At 42.5% G+C, this 20,535-nt stretch overlaps 1 protein-coding gene across 3 annotated transcripts in view; it reads right to left on the bottom strand.

The window, feature by feature from the left end:
• Positions 1 to 20,535, bottom strand: part of LOC146690813 (FERM, ARHGEF and pleckstrin domain-containing protein 1) — a 57,732-nt gene that overhangs the window by 35,468 nt on the left and 1,729 nt on the right. For all 3 annotated transcript variants that reach the window (XM_085433925.1, XM_085433926.1, XM_085433927.1), the window contains exon 2: positions 18,627 to 18,833. In XM_085433925.1, coding sequence (XP_085290051.1) covers positions 18,627 to 18,806 — 180 coding nt within the window. In that variant the 5' untranslated portion in view covers positions 18,807 to 18,833. The remainder of the gene's footprint in view (positions 1 to 18,626; positions 18,834 to 20,535) is intronic.

Raw genomic sequence — 20,535 nt, 5'->3', positions numbered from 1 at the left:
AACACAACACAGGTTAATTAATCTACAATTGAGAAAAAACACACCAAAAATAATCAGAGCCCCCCCTCCCCAAAGAAATCAATATGTCAAAGATCACATTTAAGCACTTTAATATATTCACACTGAAACTCTAATTATCTCCTGGCCGCCAGTCAGCTGGGATTTCCTTGTCAGAATATAGATTACCTAAGAACACACAGGCCTAGAGAACAGAGCCTCGGACCAAACCTGCCGCTTCCCGTGGACGAGGATTAAGGTCAACAACCTGGGAATCGCCCTCAGTTTATAACTGCACCAGTGATATAACCAGGCTACCGAGGCATATGTGTTCATAGCACAAATGCACAATGCAGAGGTATCTGATTAAAAGTCCAATTAAGCCTGGCTTGTATTCTCTTTTTTTCTCTTGACTTAAGATGTGGCTTTGAGATGACAATAACAGGTGCTTAAAAAAAAGCAGCTGGTAGTACTTAGGCACAGCGGTTGAGCCAAATGCTGTTAACACTCACATAATAGTCATGCTAACATACGGCTGTTTTGAGGGAATAATGTTGCTCTCTTAGTTGAGAGCACTTACGCGCTCACGTTTGCTAATTAGCACAAGATATAAGAATCTGAAAACAAAAAAGTCAGAGCAGGGATTCTTCAGGACCCGGAGCAACCATCAGTATAATTCATCTTGAGGGGGGAATCAATTCTTCTTCTGTCCTCTGCTCCCTTTAGGGGTTCCCACGGCAGATCAGCTACCTCCCTTTCATCCTATCCCTCCTTGCACCAACCCTCTGCATGTCCTCCTTCACTAGATCCATGAATCTTCTCTGTGGTCTTCCTCTCGTGCTCCTGCCTGCCAGGTCCATATTTAACAACCTTTACCCAGTATATCCACTACCACTCCTCTGGGCATGTCAAACAATATCACCCTTGCCTCTTTAACTTTCGCCATGAATGCTGGTGCCAAATCTATTTTTTCAGGATTTACTTCTAGGAGATTACCAACATCATCAGAATTTATGACATTTATGGACAAAACTCTGAGGCTATAATCAAGAAGTAGATTTTGCAGGATCTGGTTTGTTGTCTTGCATGCCATGGATATCTGTATCAATCCATCCAATACAGAAAGTCCTGGTTTAAGCGAATTCTCTGAAGAACTCAAAGACTCGGTGCTATCTAAATCAGATTCACGCAGCATAAAGTAAAGTGCACAATGTCATTGTTTGTTGTTCTCTGGGGAGGCCATTCAGAGTGCCTCCTTTATACCATGTTGGAAACATACCAGAAGTGAGCAGCTGCTAAATCAGTTACAGACACCACCAGTGGGATTTTTAAAAAAAAAGAAAGACATTTTGCTGCGTGTGCTCTTGTTGTGTTTTTCCTCTGTTTGGACTGACACTGAATGTGTGAACAGCTGTACTTATTTTTGAGGAAAAAATAAGCATGGTGGTGCGAGACCTGTGTTGGCTTCATAAACTTTGCAAAGCTGCATTACACTGCACATTTTAATATAGCAGAGTTTAAATCTTCTGCACTCTGCATGAACCTGTAGCTGTCTCCAGAGGATGAGATATATAGTCCTGGTCCTGAGGTAAAAGCTCACATTAAAGAGTGCTGGTAGAGAAACTCGAGCAGAGAAATAAGCCAGCAAATGAATGAAAGAGCAGACAGAGGCTCAGTAAAGGCAGCTGTTGCTGTGCGTCTGCAGGCTGAGTTGCCGGGACTAGAGAATACACGTTTTTCTTCTGGCAGATGGAGCGTGACCAAGAACCATGGCAGGAAAACTGTGATTCCTGTAATCTGAGGGGAAAAATCAGCTGAAGGAAGGCTTGCGGTTAAGCAAATAGTAAGCAATTATAAAATGATGACAGATCAATCTTTCCATGGTGTGATGCATGCTCTACTTTTAGAGGCATGGTTTACACTATTTTGCTGTGTAATAATGTTTTAATTACTGTGACCGCTTCAGGGATCTTTGGAAGTTAAAATACGGTGGTGCAAATGTTACACCCAGCTCATGGCTTTTCAAGCACACCCAAAAACCATTACTGTACGCTGTATGGTGAGCACTACAACATCTGCCCGAGGAAATGTGCACAATGGACTCATGCTTTAGAGTGCTGGAGCTGAAGGGTTTTCAGAGAGTGAAACAACCCACTCTGACTAATTTAGCCATTCATAAACAATGGACGAGGGGTTAACATGAGTGTTTCTGTGAGTAAGAGGTTTAAAACGCAATCTCTCGTAGGTGTGTGAAGTTTAAATGCGGGCCTGGGGTTTGTCTCACCGAGAGAGATTAGCACTCAAAGCAACCAAGGTTTTCAGTCTCGCAATGCTGCCTCGTTTTTTAACTGAGCGGAAGATATCCATGGTAACCTCTTGGATGTGGCATGGCGACTCTGCTCTGGTGGCGGCTCAAAAATGTGTCGAGTGTCACTCTCTTAGCCAAACGACTCAGTGAAATGATTTTTCCAAAGCATCGACGCAAACACCAACATGAGTGAGACAATTTCTCAACTGTGGCCATGAAACAGATCTCTTCTGTCTTTTAGAAAAGGGTTCCATCACAGTGAAGAAACAATCTGTATCATTTGACCAAAAAAAAACTATAAACAGGCTGTCATCAGCTGTTTAAGCCGTAATTATCTTCTGCCGTTTTTCACATTTTTAGTAGTCTATGTGGGATTTCTGAGCGTTATTGCAACTACTAAGCAACATTTCTTTAATAGTGAGGACCACTTCTGTGAATATGTACATCATGAACATAGACATGGATCTACATCCACACATATGGCGGTCAAGAAGTGCCAGCACAGGCAAAGTGTGGGCAGACAGCCTCCCCCACACAATCACTGGTGAAGGTTGCTGGAGGTCTATGTACACACCAACAATTCTATGCTATTAATTTAAAAATCCTACTTCTGAAGTTATTGCATTCACATTATTTTCAGAAAACTTAATCTCTTTTAAGAAGACACTCTATCCGGTCGTTAAGTGATGACGTGACGAATCCTACTTCCGGGCCTAAAGTAGTCTGCGTTTAATATGGCTTTTGTGTTGTTAACATGTTCAATGTTTTGTATTTTCTTCTATTTAATCTCAAAAAGCTCCTAAAACAGTCAGTGATCACTGTTGACCTCCCTCGGTTTTTATTACCGCTAATCATTTATCTAAGCTCAGTTTTTAAAACCTTAGGATGTAACTAGGGCTGGGTATCGTCACTGATTTCTAGAATCGATTCAATTCCGATTCACAAGGCCCCGAATCGATTCGATCCACGATTCGATTTAATTCGATTCGATTTAAATCTGGGAAATTTTGACAGTCAGAAATATTATAATTCAGATCAGTACATTTACATATTTTTGTATCAATAAAAAGGAAGCTGACACACGCAAGACTTTATCACAGGTGTGAGCATCACAGCAGAGGCCTTTGTGTCAAAGTAGCTGAGGATAAAACACAGAAAAACATGAAGGTGATTTTCCTGGCCTGGGATTTTATAAAAATATTCTGCAGTACATCAAAAACGAAAGAAAACCATTAATCAACATATGAACATCACCTCTGAAGTTACAGCGGTTTTATTACAGACACAGCGTTTTGCATTTTGAATAATTATCGAATAATTATCGAATTTCCCAGAGGAACCCACCCGAGGGATTAATAAAGTTCTATCTAATCTAATTTTAAAAAGTTTAAATTTGTTCAGTATTGAACAGCAGAAATGAGGTTTTCTTTTCGGAAGAATGTAAAAGGGAAAAAACAGCGGCCGACAGCCTGTAAACAACAGTAGACTTGTGCGTAACAAGCAAGCGAATAATGAAGAAAGGGAAACTGTTCTTGAAGTACAGAGAGAGAGCTGTGCATCGCAGTGGAAGCAAAACAGTAAAAGTCTGAGTGAATTCATGACGATGTTTATGTGAAGCGTTTGGATCTTCTTTTGCTGCTGGTTCGGTCAATATTGTTTGGAGAGAGATCAAACTAACAGCTTTAGAATCGGCGCATAAAGGGCGTGAACACAAAGCGCAGACCCGCCGACAGATCAGAGTCAGCGAGCTGTCGGCTTTCAGCCCCGACTGTGAGAAAAGCGACATCTAACTGATTCTGATCCGCGGGTCCCGCTGTGTGTTTAAGTCTTTGTGCAGAATCCGTGTTCCTGCTCTCATTTACTGTCTTAACTGTTTGGTGGTTCTTGAAATTTTGTGAGATTTCACCTGAGATTCTGGCATTTTGGGCAAAATAAATTTATATTAAAAAATCGATTCAGGATTTTAATGAATCGATTTTACGTTATCCAAGCCAGAATCGATTTTAATCGATGAATCGATTATAAGAACCCACCCCTAGATGTAACTACAGCCCAGCCCATGCAGCAGTATATGAATGGCTAACCTCGTATTGTGGATGGATTATCTCAGTTGTTCTCCTGGCTGAAGTTTGGTCCTTTTACAGCATCCTGCCATGCGATTACATTTGTTCCTGACCACCGAGAACACTCACGTTAACTTTTATCGAGTGGAAAAAAAGTTAGCTTGTTTATATTATGCTAACATAGCTGTGTCGCTAGCGGTCACGTAGCACATCATTATATACCAGCTAGCCAAACTTCAGTAACCCTACAAACATCACTGCTGTTTAGTTTTCTGTCTTCATTTATGTTGGAAGTGATAACAGAGCTGTACGTTTTAATTTGTTTCCAAAACCCCGCAGTCAAGACATGCTATATTGTATTTAGATAGAAGCTAGCGAGCTAACTCCCTGCTAACTTCTAACTCGGTTAAATGTCATAAATTCCGTTTTCATGGATGCCTGGATGTTAAACTCAATTGTTACACCTGCTAGAGCAGAACGCTGATCATTTTATTAAAGATGAAAGACTTTGGACAGTTTTTCAACTCTCAGTAATGCAATAGTGGTCGTTTGATATATGGACCTGCAGCGGAGTTTAGGCCCAGACACGGCTAGTGATACCATGCAGACATACGCCATTTTTCAGCTAATAGCTCTTCTTGTTGGTACACAAATGCACTGTGTTGCCTTCCGCATTAAAGAAATGGAAACAAATGGCTCCTTGGAAGCAAACATAAAGGGTGCTTCAAGACTTTTGCACAGTAATGTACAATACCTCATTCTTGAACTGTGGGGAACGGATTAATGCGCAGTCCTATAGTTGCTTTGACCCTATTCTGCTTATAAGCCAATAATGGTGGTAACACTGGCAACAATCCCTCACAGATAATGGACGTATACACAGTATAGGCTCGATATTTAGCAAGAATTCCTGGATTCTGTTGAATCAGCCATCAGCTGTTGCTTTTCTCCTTTGTCAGCTCTTTGAAACTTCTGGTTGTTTGCACAAGAAAAACGACAGGTTACTGACGTTGCATGGCAGTACACAAAGACGCCAAACATCCTTCACCTCCCACTTTTAACATAAAGGAGGAACTATTCATGAACCACTCTGCAGCACAATGAACATTTGGGGGGGGGGGGTTACCTAAATTACCTAAATTAAAAGGAAAGTAGTTCCATTAGTACATTCTGTGTTCTCTGCAGCTATTTCTATTACTTGCCTGTATATTAGCTGTTTGCTCACTGTCTACGTGCCCACTTTGCTTGAGATTGTTCTTGATCAACTGATGTGACTGTCTCTGGTGGAACACCACATGCTGGGTTAGGCTAGCAAGCTCCAAGTCTCTGATTTCTGCTCTTTTTGTCATGGAATCTGTCTCCTGTCCGTCTTCACCAGAGCATGAATGCCACATTTTCAATAACCAGCAAAAAGGCAGGAAAAGAGGACAAGAGGTCATCATTTTTGCAAAATTACGCTATCGTACTATTTTGTTTACTCAGCATTGTTTGCCACAAATGCTGGGCTTATTCAAACCCCATGGTTCACATCTGACTGCGGAGTGTAATCACCTACTTACATTACGGTCATTCAAGTGCAATTTCTCTGACTAAACAGGCTAAATGCTTCCATGCTGCCTCTCTGTCTAAAGGAGGTCAACTGAGCCTATGTGAACGAGCACCCAGACAACATTGCTCCATAATGACTCCCAATGAAATAAAGCAAGTGAGTCATCCAGTACGACAAGACCTGTGTCTCCAGAGAAACGTCACAACAAGATAAAATATCCCCAATTCTGCTCCTCTAAAGGTTATCAAGCAGCTTGACTCTCTTATTGGACTCGTGTGGTTGACGAGGACACAAACAGGAAAGCTTCATTCTGGCTTTGACAAAAGGCAACTTGAACTGGCTATTCTGCAAACACTTGGCATGACAAGTTCTCTTAAGGAGTGCTCCGAAGACCTAAAGTTCCCTGAACGATCCCAACCCCCGCTGGTTGTCTGAAAGCAGACGTCCCCTGGAATGAATCCTCTGATATCACAGAGCTCTGACTCTTTTTGCTCCAGACTTCCGCGCATCGCTTCTCAATAGAGATGGACGAAAAGCTCAAGAGCAGCTCGACTAAAGGTCAAATCACACATAAAAGAAAAGTGAGGAATCCCCCCCCCCCCAAAAAAAAAAAACTTTCGAGTTTGGTTTCTCCAGGACAAATGATAACTTTTAGTTTGCTAGTCTCCAAAGTAGATTATGCAACAGTTTCCACTTTAATACCAAGGGGTAAGAGAGGGCAGCGTTGTTATGGTAGACGCTCTCCGGTGGGCGTAAGTACAGCTGGGGTTTCTGGTTTAAATAGTTCACTCCCTCCCTCTTTCTCTCTCTCTCTCTCTCTCTCTCTCTCTCTCACACACACACACATGCTCTCATGTCCCTCCCTCAATCTCTGCTTCATTCACCCTGACTCTTCCTCCCACACGTTTCTTCTATTTACCCACGAGACCCCAAATTCAATTACAGTCAGGGTGCCGTGGGAGGCAGACTCAGGTGCAGCTGAAAGGCATTCTCATACACAACATGTTGGGCAACTGCATCATGGGAATGACTTCACTGCAGGCAGAGCTACAGCACAGCCTTCAGCACTTTTTTATGTTTTAATTACCCATCAAGTATTGCAGCAAATAACACGAGAAAAAGAAGGGCAGCACATGTGTTGCAGAAATTTCTAACTGATAAGAAGATTTCAGCAGGAGAGCAGCAGAGGTACAGCCACAGCACCCGGAGTGGATAAGGATAATCCCATGATATCACACTGCTAGTCCGTTCTGACATGTTAATTAGCCCTGCGAATCTCAATGAGAAATTCATAATTTATTGAAGAGGGGCACTGCTGTCGTGAAGCTGCTGTGCAGCCGAGGCAAACCAGCTCTCGTGAGGGTCTCACCCTTTATCTGAGACCAGAAGGACATCACAGGCAAGACTGCGGGCTCACTAAGAGCGGCACGGCCGCCACACCCATCACGAGCTGTGATGTCTACCTACCCCGCTGCTACTCAGTCAGTGGGATACAGCAGTTCAAGAGCTTAATGAAAAGCGAGCCCATCGAAGCTGCAGTCAAACGGCGTGTGGAAGTCAGAGGATCCCCCGTCTTCACGAGTCGGTCACGAGACGAAAAGAATCACGGGTTATGTTTGCGTTCGCCTCGTCCTTTCTTTGCAAACTGACAGCAGGCAAATGGTCACATCGGCAGATAGAGTCGACCGTCGCTGCTGTGTGAACCAAACAAATACGACGATCCTCCACAAAGAGATATCCATCTTGGTTACCATAGGAACAAGACTTATTATAAAGGCATCAGTTTTCCCAAAGCACCTGTGCACAGTATAGGAAGCAGAGCAGCATGATATTGTCAGGCACAACATGACAGCGTCGGTGACAGCTTTCATCAGTGGCTCTGTGCTGTTTCACTCTGTGTCTCCACGAAATAGTGTGGATAATGTACGGGGAACTGAAATCTACATTTACAGCTGTGTTTACACTGTCACCTGTTTGCTTTTGCTTTACAGGGAATTGAGGGGTTACGCGTAATGTAAATATTTGCTATACAAGTGCTCTCTATTTGCCTCATAGGAAAAACAGCCAAAATATTTCTGAGACAACATTTCCTTTCATTATTGATTAATATAGAGACTATGTTTCCTTATTAATAGCTTATTAACACAAATAACTGTAAAAATGGTGTTGATTAATTTTCCATTGTCTAGTTGTTGGTTAATTGTATGTTTTTGCAGCCTTTAATTGTGATACATGATGGATATCTAAATTCAGCATGCTGCAATACACTTCGAGTCTGGGAAGGCTTTGGCTAGCTAGAAACATAACTTCACAAAGTTAATCCAACAAAACCCCCATAATGTTGCTCAGTTGTTCCCAAGTAAAGCCAAAGATGAGCTCTGGTATTTCTTCACCATACTCAGTCAAAACCATGCAACTGCTTGGTCATCCTTCTTTGGGAAATCCACTGCTCTGATAGGCAGCAGCAAGAATCTGTAGGCAGGGACAGATATTTTGTTCTGAAAGCTTTGTGGATTGTGTTTGAAGACTTTTACGTGTTTGAGTGGGCTTCGACTGCATGCATGTAAACAGACTTTGAGGGCAGCAAAAGATGGCCTGATTTTCATGAATTTCAAACCCATCTGCTGCTGTCTGATTATTTAATTGGTTTACATGTATTAACAATGACCAGAGCAAGAAAAAGGAAGATTAGCGCACAACTATCTGGATGCAGGAAACACTTGAAATCCTGGAAAACTGGTTTTCCTGGCAGACAGTCATGTACCTGACTCAGATTGATATGAAAACCCCAGATGGAAACTAAGTATACATAGATATTGTAGTTTTACATCATAGAATATTCAATATGATTGTTTTTGTTTACATCGAATCATTATATGGTATCATTTTGAATGCCTTGATATTGATTAAATGGGCTATTCCACAATCCTTTAAGGTATCCCTGATATTTATCTGGTAAAAATACCGTCTTCCTTTTATCAGTATGTGTCTCTTCCCATATTAGTATTCTTAGCCATCAGTTACCGGATAATTCCTGCTGTAGCGCTTCTCCCGTGGCTCTCATCCTAAATGACCTGATTAAATTTCAGGATGTGGGGGACAACAACCCCCGCCACCCTCACAAAAACCCCTCTGTGGGATTTCAATTTCATGCCATGAGAAAAAGGCAACCGAGGGTTCAGAGTTCATGTGAGGAAAGCATGAGAATATTTCCTGGCAGAAGACAGTCAGTCAGTGCAACAATGATGCAAGACGCATGAATGCCACCGTTATTTTTGATCTTCTTTCCCCCCCCCCCCCCCCGTCCTCAATCTGTATCACCAGTGGAACATCTGATGCAGGCTTTCATCTTTTCACTGCATGTCTCAGCTTTTAAAACCCACACAAATCTTCCATTTATTTGACTTATTTATTTATTTTTATAGTCAAACTGAGCATATGACCCCCGCCCCCCTCTCCCTTGCCATCCCAAACACAATGCCATCTTTCAGGGGAAAATGGGTCAATCAGCAGTGAAACGAAGACGAGCTAATAATGCCCCACAACTTATTGTGAGTCACATTTTAAGTAAGAGGTTTTGAATGCAAAAAAAAAAAAAAAAAAAAGCGATGAGGGCTGCGTTTCCTTCCTGAATATGTTACTCATAAATGATGTGCAGCAGTGAATCCCCATGCCAGCGACTTGCTCTCATATTAATGCTCCGCATGGAAACCCCCCACTCCTCAACCCAACATCCCCGCTTCTTCCTCCCTCCACCCCTTCCCGAGCAGATATCAGTGGAAGACAGAACTCTGCAGCACGGCAGCCGGATCAGACGCTCCTCACCCACCTCTCTGCGTAGCCATGGCAACCCACACATAGACCGGCATGATTACACGTGCCCTTTCAAACAAGAACTCGTACAGTGTTGAAATTCGATGTATGTGCACAGAAAGAACATCAGCCGGGGATCCAAACTAACACCTCGGAGGGTTCACGTCCTGCCGCTCAAAGGTCGCGACAGTTGTGCCGGCGAGACGATCTCTAACAGCGGAGGGTGGGATGATAAACGAGCAATAATTCCTTTTCGTGGCAGGGAGCCACACGAGGCAGCTGCGTGTGTTCTCTAAGAGTGAATAACAACAGATTAAAGTTGGCTGAAGCAGTACTATCGGGAGAGCGGCGCTTAAGAACAGAAAAAAGAAATGTTTCTATTTTAAGGCTCCCAAAAGAGAACAAATGTAATATGTTAGCAGAACAGGCAAATATCACATGCTCGGATGCTTGTGATTCCCAGTCTCCTTGCGGTATCGGCGCCTCTTTCTAATTGTCTCCCCAGCCAGGTTGCAAACACTTTTCTCTGGTGACATGCAAGATAAAAATCAGAGAGCTGCTATTTATCTGGAAGCTCTCTCCAATGAATCCCCTCATTCACAAAGACTGAGCTTGCTGTAACAGGGGATGGAGAGATTGCCATGGTCACCATCTCCTCATTGACCGCAACAGATGCACACTATACAAGTCCCCCCCCCCCCCCCCCCGCCAAAAAAAAAAAAAAGCTACTAGAGTAACAACACAGTTAATTTAAAGAGATTTGGCTTGTACTCATGCATGACTCATATCAGGAAGAGGAGAGTGACAGTAATGGGTTTAGAAAACTCATTGACATGGTGTAAAAGGTAGGGGAGAGTTGGATGTGTTGCTCTGTGCATCATAGATGCTGCCCCATTCCCCCGAATGCTCTAACAGCCAATCAAATCCCATTTGTATTCGCATTCAGCCAATGACAGCTCATCAAAAAAACGCTGGTGCCAAATCATCCCCTGTGCGCAAATCATTCAACCACTACCTCTGTCAGTTCTCCCCCCTAAAGCGCCGGGAGGCTGGGGGAAGCAGACCGTGTCCCCACCGCAGCTCCGAATTTAACAGGATTTAGCACAGTGCTCCCAGACTAGACCGTCTTCCTCTCTCTTAGCACTGCCTCCCTTTACGCTCCACGTGTCATGTTTATAAATACAGAACATGAAACGTGCGTTATGCGCGCAGATAATACGCATGTTGAATTTCAGTGGTGTCGACCCGTCCCGCTGTGCAGACACAAAAGATTTCAGAGACTCCCTTTGCATAAATACATTGAGCTTGGAGTGGAAATCTAGGCTGATTGCTTTCTATCCCAGTTAGTATTTCTGCACAACAACCATCAGAGAAAATATGCTGATGTATTTAAAGTCATCGATAAAACAACAAGCAGAAGGTTTTCAGTAATGCAGTTTAGACACAAATGAGCTATAATATAAAACAGGTAAATATGAATACACCTGTTATTCCCGGCTATAGTGCTGCAGTCAACTGCGACTAACAGTTATTTCCATTACTGACAGATGAGCTACTTCTGTGCAATCGGTCAAACAGTGACAATTATTGATTAGTTTCCCAAACTAGAGAATAACTCATCATTAAATTGTCTTTACCTTTGACCCATTTTTTTTTTTACCAAATTCACAAACTAAGAGGCTAGAGCTACTGCAGGTCTGGCATATGTGCTTAAAATGTGCCTGTAATGATTATTCAAATATTAAAATAGATTCAGATTCGTTCCCTTTTGGTCTGTATGGCTAATCTGTCATCTGAAATTGGCAGCACTGGTATAGGCTTTAGGGCTTCCTCGTATCTGACTCCGCATGATTAAATTACCATAATTGTTTTAAAGAGATAGAGCAAATGTATATAAGCCATTAGGGTGGAGATTCTTGGTACCAGAAGTTTTATGGTTTCCATTTTTAGTCCTCTTATAGTCCATTTGCACTGACCAAACACACAGCAGGCTTTGGTTGGATGCAGCTGAACAACGCTCTCTGTGTAGAGAGCAAAGCCGTCTTGAAATCAGCTTTTAAAATGTAGCTTTTTATTTGATTTATTTAGCATATTTAAAACTTATCAGCATACATAACAAACGAGCAGCTCGTGGAAAAAGATATTCAACTGATGCACTAAGAAACCCCAAACTGAAACTACCATGACTGTCATTTTTATTAATGGGTAAACATTTAAGAAAACGTATGCGTCACGCCACAGCTTCATAACGTGAGTACAACACCACGACTAATGGACGGCTTTGTGCAATTAATTAGCTGTATTGTACACTAATGACAGTGGATTGAATGTCAGATTTAATAAGTACGCTGCATTTGCCAATCCCATTGCTTCCTTTTTATTAAGATCAATGTTCAGAATGGAGCTATTTATGCACCCCTGGTACTCGACTCTCCATATGCATCTGGGCGTCGCTCCACAGGTGTGTACTTGTCCTCACTGCCGGTCAGTCAGTCACTGAACAACCATACATAAGCTGTTTAAGACTGAGCTGAAAGAAGCCCTTTATCGTGCTTCTGCTCATTAAGTCAGGACCTCATTGCCATTCAGCGGACAACAAGGCACACTAGAGCTCCTCTTATTGCTTCTCATCACAATGAATGGGTGACAGCATATGGGGAGAAAAGTGGAGAGTGGCCGGATGATGCTAAGCCCTCTGGACTGGTGTGAGAGTAGGCTTGTTCTAATGAAGGTTCTCTCTTTTGTGACACAGCCCTCTTTTAGCCCGGGTGGCCCCTGCTTCCCCGGTTTCCTCTGAACACTTTCAGTTAAGAGGATGAGAGAGAGAGAGAAATCACATCCAGCAACAGAAAATAGGTTAAATATAGATGTCTGCGTTCATAGTTAGCATAAAAAAATCTACTCAGTGAAACATTCTTGATTAATTTTTTATCATTTCACACTAAAAGGATGCCTAAAAAGGAGTGGAGATGGATCCAGCATCCTTATTTAGTTATGTAAACTTTAAATATGTCAGACTGACAGGCTCTCAGACAGCGTCGTGATAATCAGGCAGCAGCATCTTCTGCAGGATACCGGTAATGGCTACAGAGCCTTGCCACTCTTCTTCTGTTGTGCTACATCTTCTTCTTTGCTCCTCCCCTAAAAACACATGTACACATGCATACACTTGCAAACACAAGCACAAATCATGAGACAAGCTAGTGCAACCACAAATGACCGCAAAACAAGGCTCTCACACTGTGCTGAAACAAGGGCACATAAATCAGGTAATTTCATTTTATTATTCCTATTTATTGATTCATTTTTATCCCCCTGTGGCTTCATGTGGGGAAATGAGTTTCACTGGGGGAGGGAGGGAGTAGGCTTCCACCCTAAGACAATGGTAGGAGAAGCGCCGAACACCAGTGGGGTGTTCATTAACATGTTTACTTTCATCCACTGATTTGTAATCTAAACTGATGGCTCAAACTCTGATGCATCAACACCCCCGAGATTCACCGACAACACGCCGTGTTTTGCACCACGTTCTCATTTTCTGCTATTGTACAAAAGCTCGGGGCTTTGAAAAGTCGAAAAGAAGGGCGATAGAGTGAGTATGAAGTAAAAAAAGTAACATAAATCAGCTCAAAACCTCAAGAGGACGCAGTGTTGGGCAACAATAGCAATAAACTTAATTTTTATAGCATTTTTCCAAACCAGAATGACAAGGTCCTTAAATTAAATCTGCAAAAATGCCAGCATTAAACCATTTCAAAATATATAAAGAGAGGAAAAGAAAAGAGAATTATAAGGCTATGGTTATAATGTTATACAGCTTGTCAATGCAGGTGGGTTTTTGAAAGTTGTTTAAAACAGGGAACTGATTAAGCTGATCTAAAGGTAAGAAGAAGTTTATTCCATGGCAAGGTTGCCATCTGCTTTACGCCTTGAGTGTGAAATCTGTAACAGCAACTGATTCCCTGATCTGTGGATCTCGGTGCAATGTTGGATAAGGTGTTCAGTTACATTATCATAGAATTGGTTTGACCTTGACAGTAAATCTACATTCACTGGCTACTTTATTAGGTACACTTGTCCAACTGCTCAGTCAAGCAAATATCTAGTCAGCCAATCACATGGCTGCAGTTCAATGCATTTGGGTATGTAAACATGGTGAAGGCGGCTTACTGAAGTTCAAACCGAGCATCAGAATGGAGATGAAAGGCGAACGTGAATGTGGCATGGTTAACGGTGCCAGACAGGCTGGTCTGAGTTTTTCAGAAACTGCTGATCTGCTGGGATTCTCCCACACAACCATCTGGCTGTGTGGGAGTGGTCCAAAAAAACAGAAACTATCCAGTGAGCAGCAGTTCTCTAGGTGGAAATGCCTTATTGATGTCAGAGGTCAAGGGGAAAATGCCAAGACTGCTTTGAGCTGATAGGAAGGCAACAGTAACTCAAATAACCAAGTGTTACAACCAAGGTATGCAGAAGAGCACACCGATCTGGTACAGCAGCAGAAGACCACACGAGATGCTACTCCTTTCAGCAAAGAACAGAAAACTGAGTCTATAATGCAAAATTGGACAATAGAAGAAAAGAAAAACTTACATTTCTGCTGTGACCTTCAAGTGGAAGGATCAGAATTTGTAGTAATGGATCTATCCAGATCACAAAGACCAAATCACCCTAAACTGGTTTCTTGAATATGAAAGCATCCAAGTAAACCCATCTGGGATGTAGTGGAACAAGAGATTCTCATCATGGATGTGTAGCCAAAAACACTGCAGCGATTATGTGATGCTATCATGTCAATATGGGCCAGAATCTGTTAAGGATGTAATGTGTAAAAATACCAAGACTGAACTAGACTTCTAGCATGCCTATTGAAATTGCTCAGATAACGCACAGCTTACTGGCAAATTAGCAAATAACACCAACATAGTGTAGTAACTGTTCCAATACTCACAGATTAAGTGAATACTTTGAAGCTGAGGTGACTGAGTGGAATTCAGGTGATCGTAATATAAGAAGTATTCATCCACTGGGGAATAAGAACAACATGTCTATTCAGCAGTTTTGCGTGATGCTTAGCTTGAATAAGAAGCACGCCGTGGTTTAATCTAAACCTGTATGTACTGTTGATGTTATTAGTTATTAGGAAAGAAAAAGTATTGCAGTAAAAACCGCATATGGAAAGCGAATTAAAATGCATAGAGATTAAGAGGTTTGTATTTAATTAATTCAGGATTTGCCTCAGCAGGTAGACTTTTAACAGGGGCTGTGGCTGTAATGGACAAAGTGAAGTGAAGGCAGGAGAGGACAGACTGCAGTCCTCAGTGGCTCATTATAGTGAGAGAGGAAGACCAGCAGTAGGAGTGCAATATGATAGAAAGAGAGAGAGAGATGGTATGTGTCTGAATTTCTAATGTTTTGCTAAATCAGAATCAGATTAGATGTATTCCATATAAGGTTGTACCTGATGCTATTCTAGCAGAAAGGTTTGGCCCGATGGATTTGAACTCCTTCATTCATTCACAGGAATGAACATAACTCTCCTCCACTCTGCCTTCATCATCCCTTCCCCCACATGCCAACTGCTAAATGCATGCTGCAATAACACTCTTCACAGACAAAATCTGCAGAGCTTCCACCAGCCATCAGCAAACATAAGCATCAAAACATCAGTACACACGGTGTCGGCGTATGTTAGCCCGAGGAACGCAAGGCCAGATGGCAGTCTGTTCTCCTGCCCCACTGAATCTAAACCAAAACGACTTTATCTTCAATCTTCTGCTTTTTTTGGAATTAAACAAAAACGATGGACTAGATTTTAGTCATGTTTCAGGAGGCCAGTCTACCGCTGTCCAGGTTTTTGCAGCCAGACTTTATCAGCATCAACACAAGTGTTCACAGCCAGAGTGCTAACTAGGCCACAGCATGGTATGCGACCCATGAGAAGGCTCTGTGGCCCCTTTTTGTTTCTCAACCATCTGATACTCTGCCCGCTGAGGTGGAAACTTACCCCTCTCAAACAGAGGAACGGGAACTGAAGCCTTCAGTATCAGTAACAGGGTGAGGTTAGACATTTTATGTTTTCTTAAAGAGACGCCCCCCCCAAAAAAATTCCTGCCTTGAATCACTTTGACAATAAAATCATCTGAGATGAGTTGCCTCTTCCTGAACAATGCTGCATGTTCCTGTTGTGAAATAAAAGACTGGATAATTGCTTGACAGATGTGTTTTGTAGACCATGCAGCTATCTCACTTCACTGCTGCGGGGAAGAGATTAACATCAGCACAGTGTGTACAAAGTTGACATATGTCTTCTGTATCTCAGGGATAGTTGGGTTGCGACTTGGTGAAACAAATTGTAATTACTGCTGAAAGAAAGCAACTCGCTTCAGGCAACTAAATGTGCTTTAAAATTGCTTTACCTCAACTCCAGTAAAAACTCCTTTCTAAGGTTTTAAAGGTCTCCCTCATGCTGCTAAATCTGGTTCTGACTCATTGGGCCGTGGACTTGGAGCCTTTGGTGTCCTGTGAGGACGTGGGCAGCTGGTGCTTTGAGTCCTGTGGAGTGTGGAATGGGGACTCCGTGAACTGGGCTCGTTCAAGTGGATGCTTGATCTGATTGGGATGTGGGGAGTTTGGAGGCCGGATGAAGTGAGCTTTCGGTTCTTTGTCACAATTCTCGAGTAATTCGTGAACCAATTTTGCTGTGGGGTGGAGTAAACTGTCCTGCTGTGGGAGACTGCTGCCATCAGGGAGTGCCACTGGTAAGAGGAGCTGCATAAGAACCATTAGAAATGTGATAGATGTCAAAATAATACCCATGTGAACCCCAATCACCCAAGATTTCCCAGTTAAACATTGCAATGTAATGAGATAAATAATATTATTAAATTCCAATGATTTTAATGTTGTGACTGATCAGTGTATACACTGCTTGGCAATTCGAAAATAATAAAGTAACCTTTTGTTTTTAGAAGCTCAACATACTCACTGAACTATATGTACATAGTAAATAAATAGATGTGTGTGTATGTATATGTGTCTATACATATCTATATATATTTTTTTTATTTTATTTTATTTTATAATAGATCTTTCCACCCTGAATGCAAGCCAGTGACTGAGATAAATATCTTCTCTGTTGATACCTCTGGGCAAAAAACAACATTCAGGCCACAGAGCTTTTTATCTCAAGTACTGACTTGTGACAAAGGATATAATGTGTGTTAAATTGAGCATGAATAAAGCTTTCTGTTAGCGAGAGCCTTTTGTTACCCTCCCCTGATTCGCAGCCTCAGCTTGTTTCAGGCCAGCTTGGCGAGAAAACGTTGCAAACTCACCATCACAACCGCTCAGCTACATAATGAAGGACATTTTAGGGCCTTGCAAAAAGGGTCACTTACATATATTTCTTGTAGTGCACAGTATTTAGTCGTTTAATGTTCTTTTTCACCACCGAAGATCCAAAGTGTCAGCGTGTGTACTCCTTGGCGGTTAGAGTAGTGTTAAACACAGCTTTGGGACACTGAAACGTCATAAAAAATGTATTAAACTCTGAGGTTGAGATCACCTTTGTAAGCGGAGTTTCCCATTGCAGGTTTTCCACAGATTGCAAGCCCTGAAGCGGACTAAAAAAAAAAATCCCTTCCACTCCTGCTCTAGACTCATATCAAATTTAAGCATCACCGGCTGGATGATATTGCAGTTGACAAACTAGCGTGAGAAAAACTAGTACAAAAAAACATAAACAAGTGTGCAATTAAACAGGATTTCACTGGGAGAACCTAGTGAGCGTTAAGTATTAGAAGAACATATGACACCTCTAGAAAGATTAAGAGTCATGCACTGCCTAAGGAACTGCATTTACCCACACTGCCTTGGGAAACAGCCAAAAGGACACAGCCACCCTGCAATGCACACGCACTAACTGTCAGTAAAGCTCAGCAACTTCACTGCCGGGGTCAATTCATACACATTAAACAGGTCCTGTGTGGCTGCTGCTGTATCTGTTTCCCTCCATCACTACTTTTCACTATCTACTCATCTCGCTCCACTGTTTTGGGAGGAAACGCTTCTGGTCGCAGAATGTAGCTCGTTGTTCTACTCTATCCTCAGACAAATACCAGTATTTTCTCTTTCTCCTCTACATAATGAACATATGTTTTTACTTTTTTTTTTTTTTTTTGCATTTTAAGCATTGTGACCAGATAGTAGAAGGCACTTAGCAATTAGTGTCTAATTTTAGCACATCCGCCTTTGCATACTGTGTCCAAATTTAGAGCCATGTGATGAGAACGTTAATCCTCTAAATCCTAAAGTCAAGAATGGAATTCGAATGGGAGCTCAAACAAGACAAATAAGATATATTCTTGTCTCTCTCGTCTGTACCTATCTGCTTTCATTAAATTATCTAAGATAACACCAGTGTTTGGAAAGCTTTAAGAACAGGGATGCTTTGCTCTGCTTCTCTCTCTTGGTCTCGTTCAGTCGTGCAACATCATAGCATGGGCATGAACTCTCCATGAGTGAGCTGTAGAATCGTGCATCCTTTCCTTGTCATCCAAGGGCGGCATAAAATATTTCCAAGGACCACCTCTGGCCCGTGAGCTGCGTTTTGAGAACCCTGGCAGCAGAAGAATAATTGTGGTGTAGTAATAGCGACAGCTGTAGAGCAGATTTGAAACACTTTGGGAGATTAGGAAAGAGTGAGCAGAAATTGAATAACCCACAATAAACTGGAGGAACCCTGACATTACTAAGATCCATCCAGTTTCATTCAACATGCAGTTACCATGCCAACCTGTTACCAGACTGCAGCTGGAATCGGGGAAATGCTTCTTGGCCATGGTGCGATAATGAAAAGTCCTGTTCAACAACAAGAAAAACGATAATGACTCACCGAGATGTCGAAAAGCTCCTCTGTGTCATCCAGCATACGGACCCTGACGGTGACGTGTCGTCCGGGGGGCATGGCCGGAGGTCTGTGCCCGGGATCTAACGTACTGATGCCAAGGGTCTCCGGAGCTCCGAGGCGCTGCCCTGCGCCAGAGGAGATTGTGTCTGGGTCTGGCTCTGCCATGGTGTGCTGCACTGCTCACTGCTCAGCCTGCATCAAGGGCAAGACAGAAGTCAAGCACAGAAAAACATATTCAACCTAAAGAGTAAAAATCTGAAACTCCCGTCTCACAGCGTCAGCGATGTATGTGCAGTACAGCCCAATGTCTGCATCGGCTCCCAGAGGACGGGCTGCACGACCTTTCATGTCACACAAAACACAGTAATTGCAAATGCAGTATTTGCACTCGCTGCTAATGGCTGATAATTGTTGCCAGTGGGAGACCCAATTAATCTAAAAAAAGAGTGAGGCAAGTTCTTGCTTTCAAAGCACAAATCAGGCAGCCCTAATTTGATTTAACAAATGAATCATGAGGCTAGAGTGTAAAAATCAAAGAGCTGGTAGAATGACAGTTGATTTGGGGAAGAAGTAGAATAAACCCAGAGTAATAGGAATTAACCGAAAACACTCCAGATGATGAAATAACTATATTGGATCGGTTATCAATAAACTGCAGGTTTAAAGTAGAGATAACAGATAACGTACATCGATTTCTTTCCACTTACCCAATTCAGCTGTCATTGGGCAAGCAGGGAAAGAGATGGGGTACACCTCGGACAAGTCACTAGCCAATCAGAGCTAACACAAAGACAGGCAACTGTTCACTCCCACATCCACCAATTAACATAACACGAATGCCTTTTGGCTGCGGGAAGAAGCCCATGATGGCAAAGGGAAAACATCCAATTCGTGCAACCAGGCTCTTTCCAATCCATAACTAATAGATGAATGGCTTCAACAGGCCACAGAAAGTAACTAACATGACAAATATAAATGATGGGTACCATCGCTACAAAGCATCCAGTGCTGGAGGTTTACATCCAAAACCAGAAAGAGCTGAGGTGCATCTGGAATGTGGGAAAATCTGCAGTATCACTCAGTCAATGACTCTCCCAGATGGCTGAATGTTTTGGACAAAGTCATGGATTCATTTCGGGTTGACACTTGATCAGGCCACTATCCCCCCCCCCCATTCCCCACCCCGCCACCATGTATCTACAGCCAGATCCCCTTAGGCCCTGCTGTCCTGCTTAATTCTCTCTTCATTACACATTCCAGCAGGCTGATGTCATCCCGAGACCTCACCGAGTGGTTCGTCAGAGCACCGAGGCCACTGGGCAGTTGTTCAGCCGCAGCAGAGGTGAACGACTGGTGCCAAGTTTAAGCTGAGAGCTGAATAAGGCATTTCAAAGGAGTGGATAATGTAATCCAGTAGAGTGTGTGGAGAATATAGCCCGAGGACAGTGGACACTGTAAATTCTGTGCGATGATGGTGTAGGGATCGATGGCTAGTAGGTCTGCTGACTGTAATTTTATTTTTTTAATTGATGATTGCTGACTGATTGAAAAATCAGTCGGCTGGGTGATAGAAAACTGTGGCAAGCGACCAAAGATAAACAGATATTATTTACAAGAAAGAGAAAGGAAACAAGAAAACAGGAAAAAGGCAGTTTTACTTGAGGAATGACTGATTGAATAGGAAACCAATTTTCTGTCAAGTGATTGTTAAGGCTGTCAAGGCCATTCTGTCCAGATGTATTGTGGTAAAAGGCTAAAAAAGTAAAGGACACTTTGTAATGCAATTAATCAGGAAAGTTCATCTTTGAGTTCTCTGTTATAAGACTTTGGGGACCATGTTGTATCATTTTCACCTGCCTGTACACTGTCATCACAGCGCAGTGGGTGAGAGATG

This window comes from Copadichromis virginalis, linkage group LG16 (assembly GCF_057382275.1).
Source record: "Copadichromis virginalis isolate Kocher_CV1m ecotype Utaka linkage group LG16, C_Virginalis_male_GT1.1, whole genome shotgun sequence".
NCBI lineage: Eukaryota > Metazoa > Chordata > Actinopteri > Cichliformes > Cichlidae > Copadichromis > Copadichromis virginalis.
Note: the sequence above shows the minus strand (reverse complement) of the source record. Positions and strands in the feature narration are given on the sequence as shown.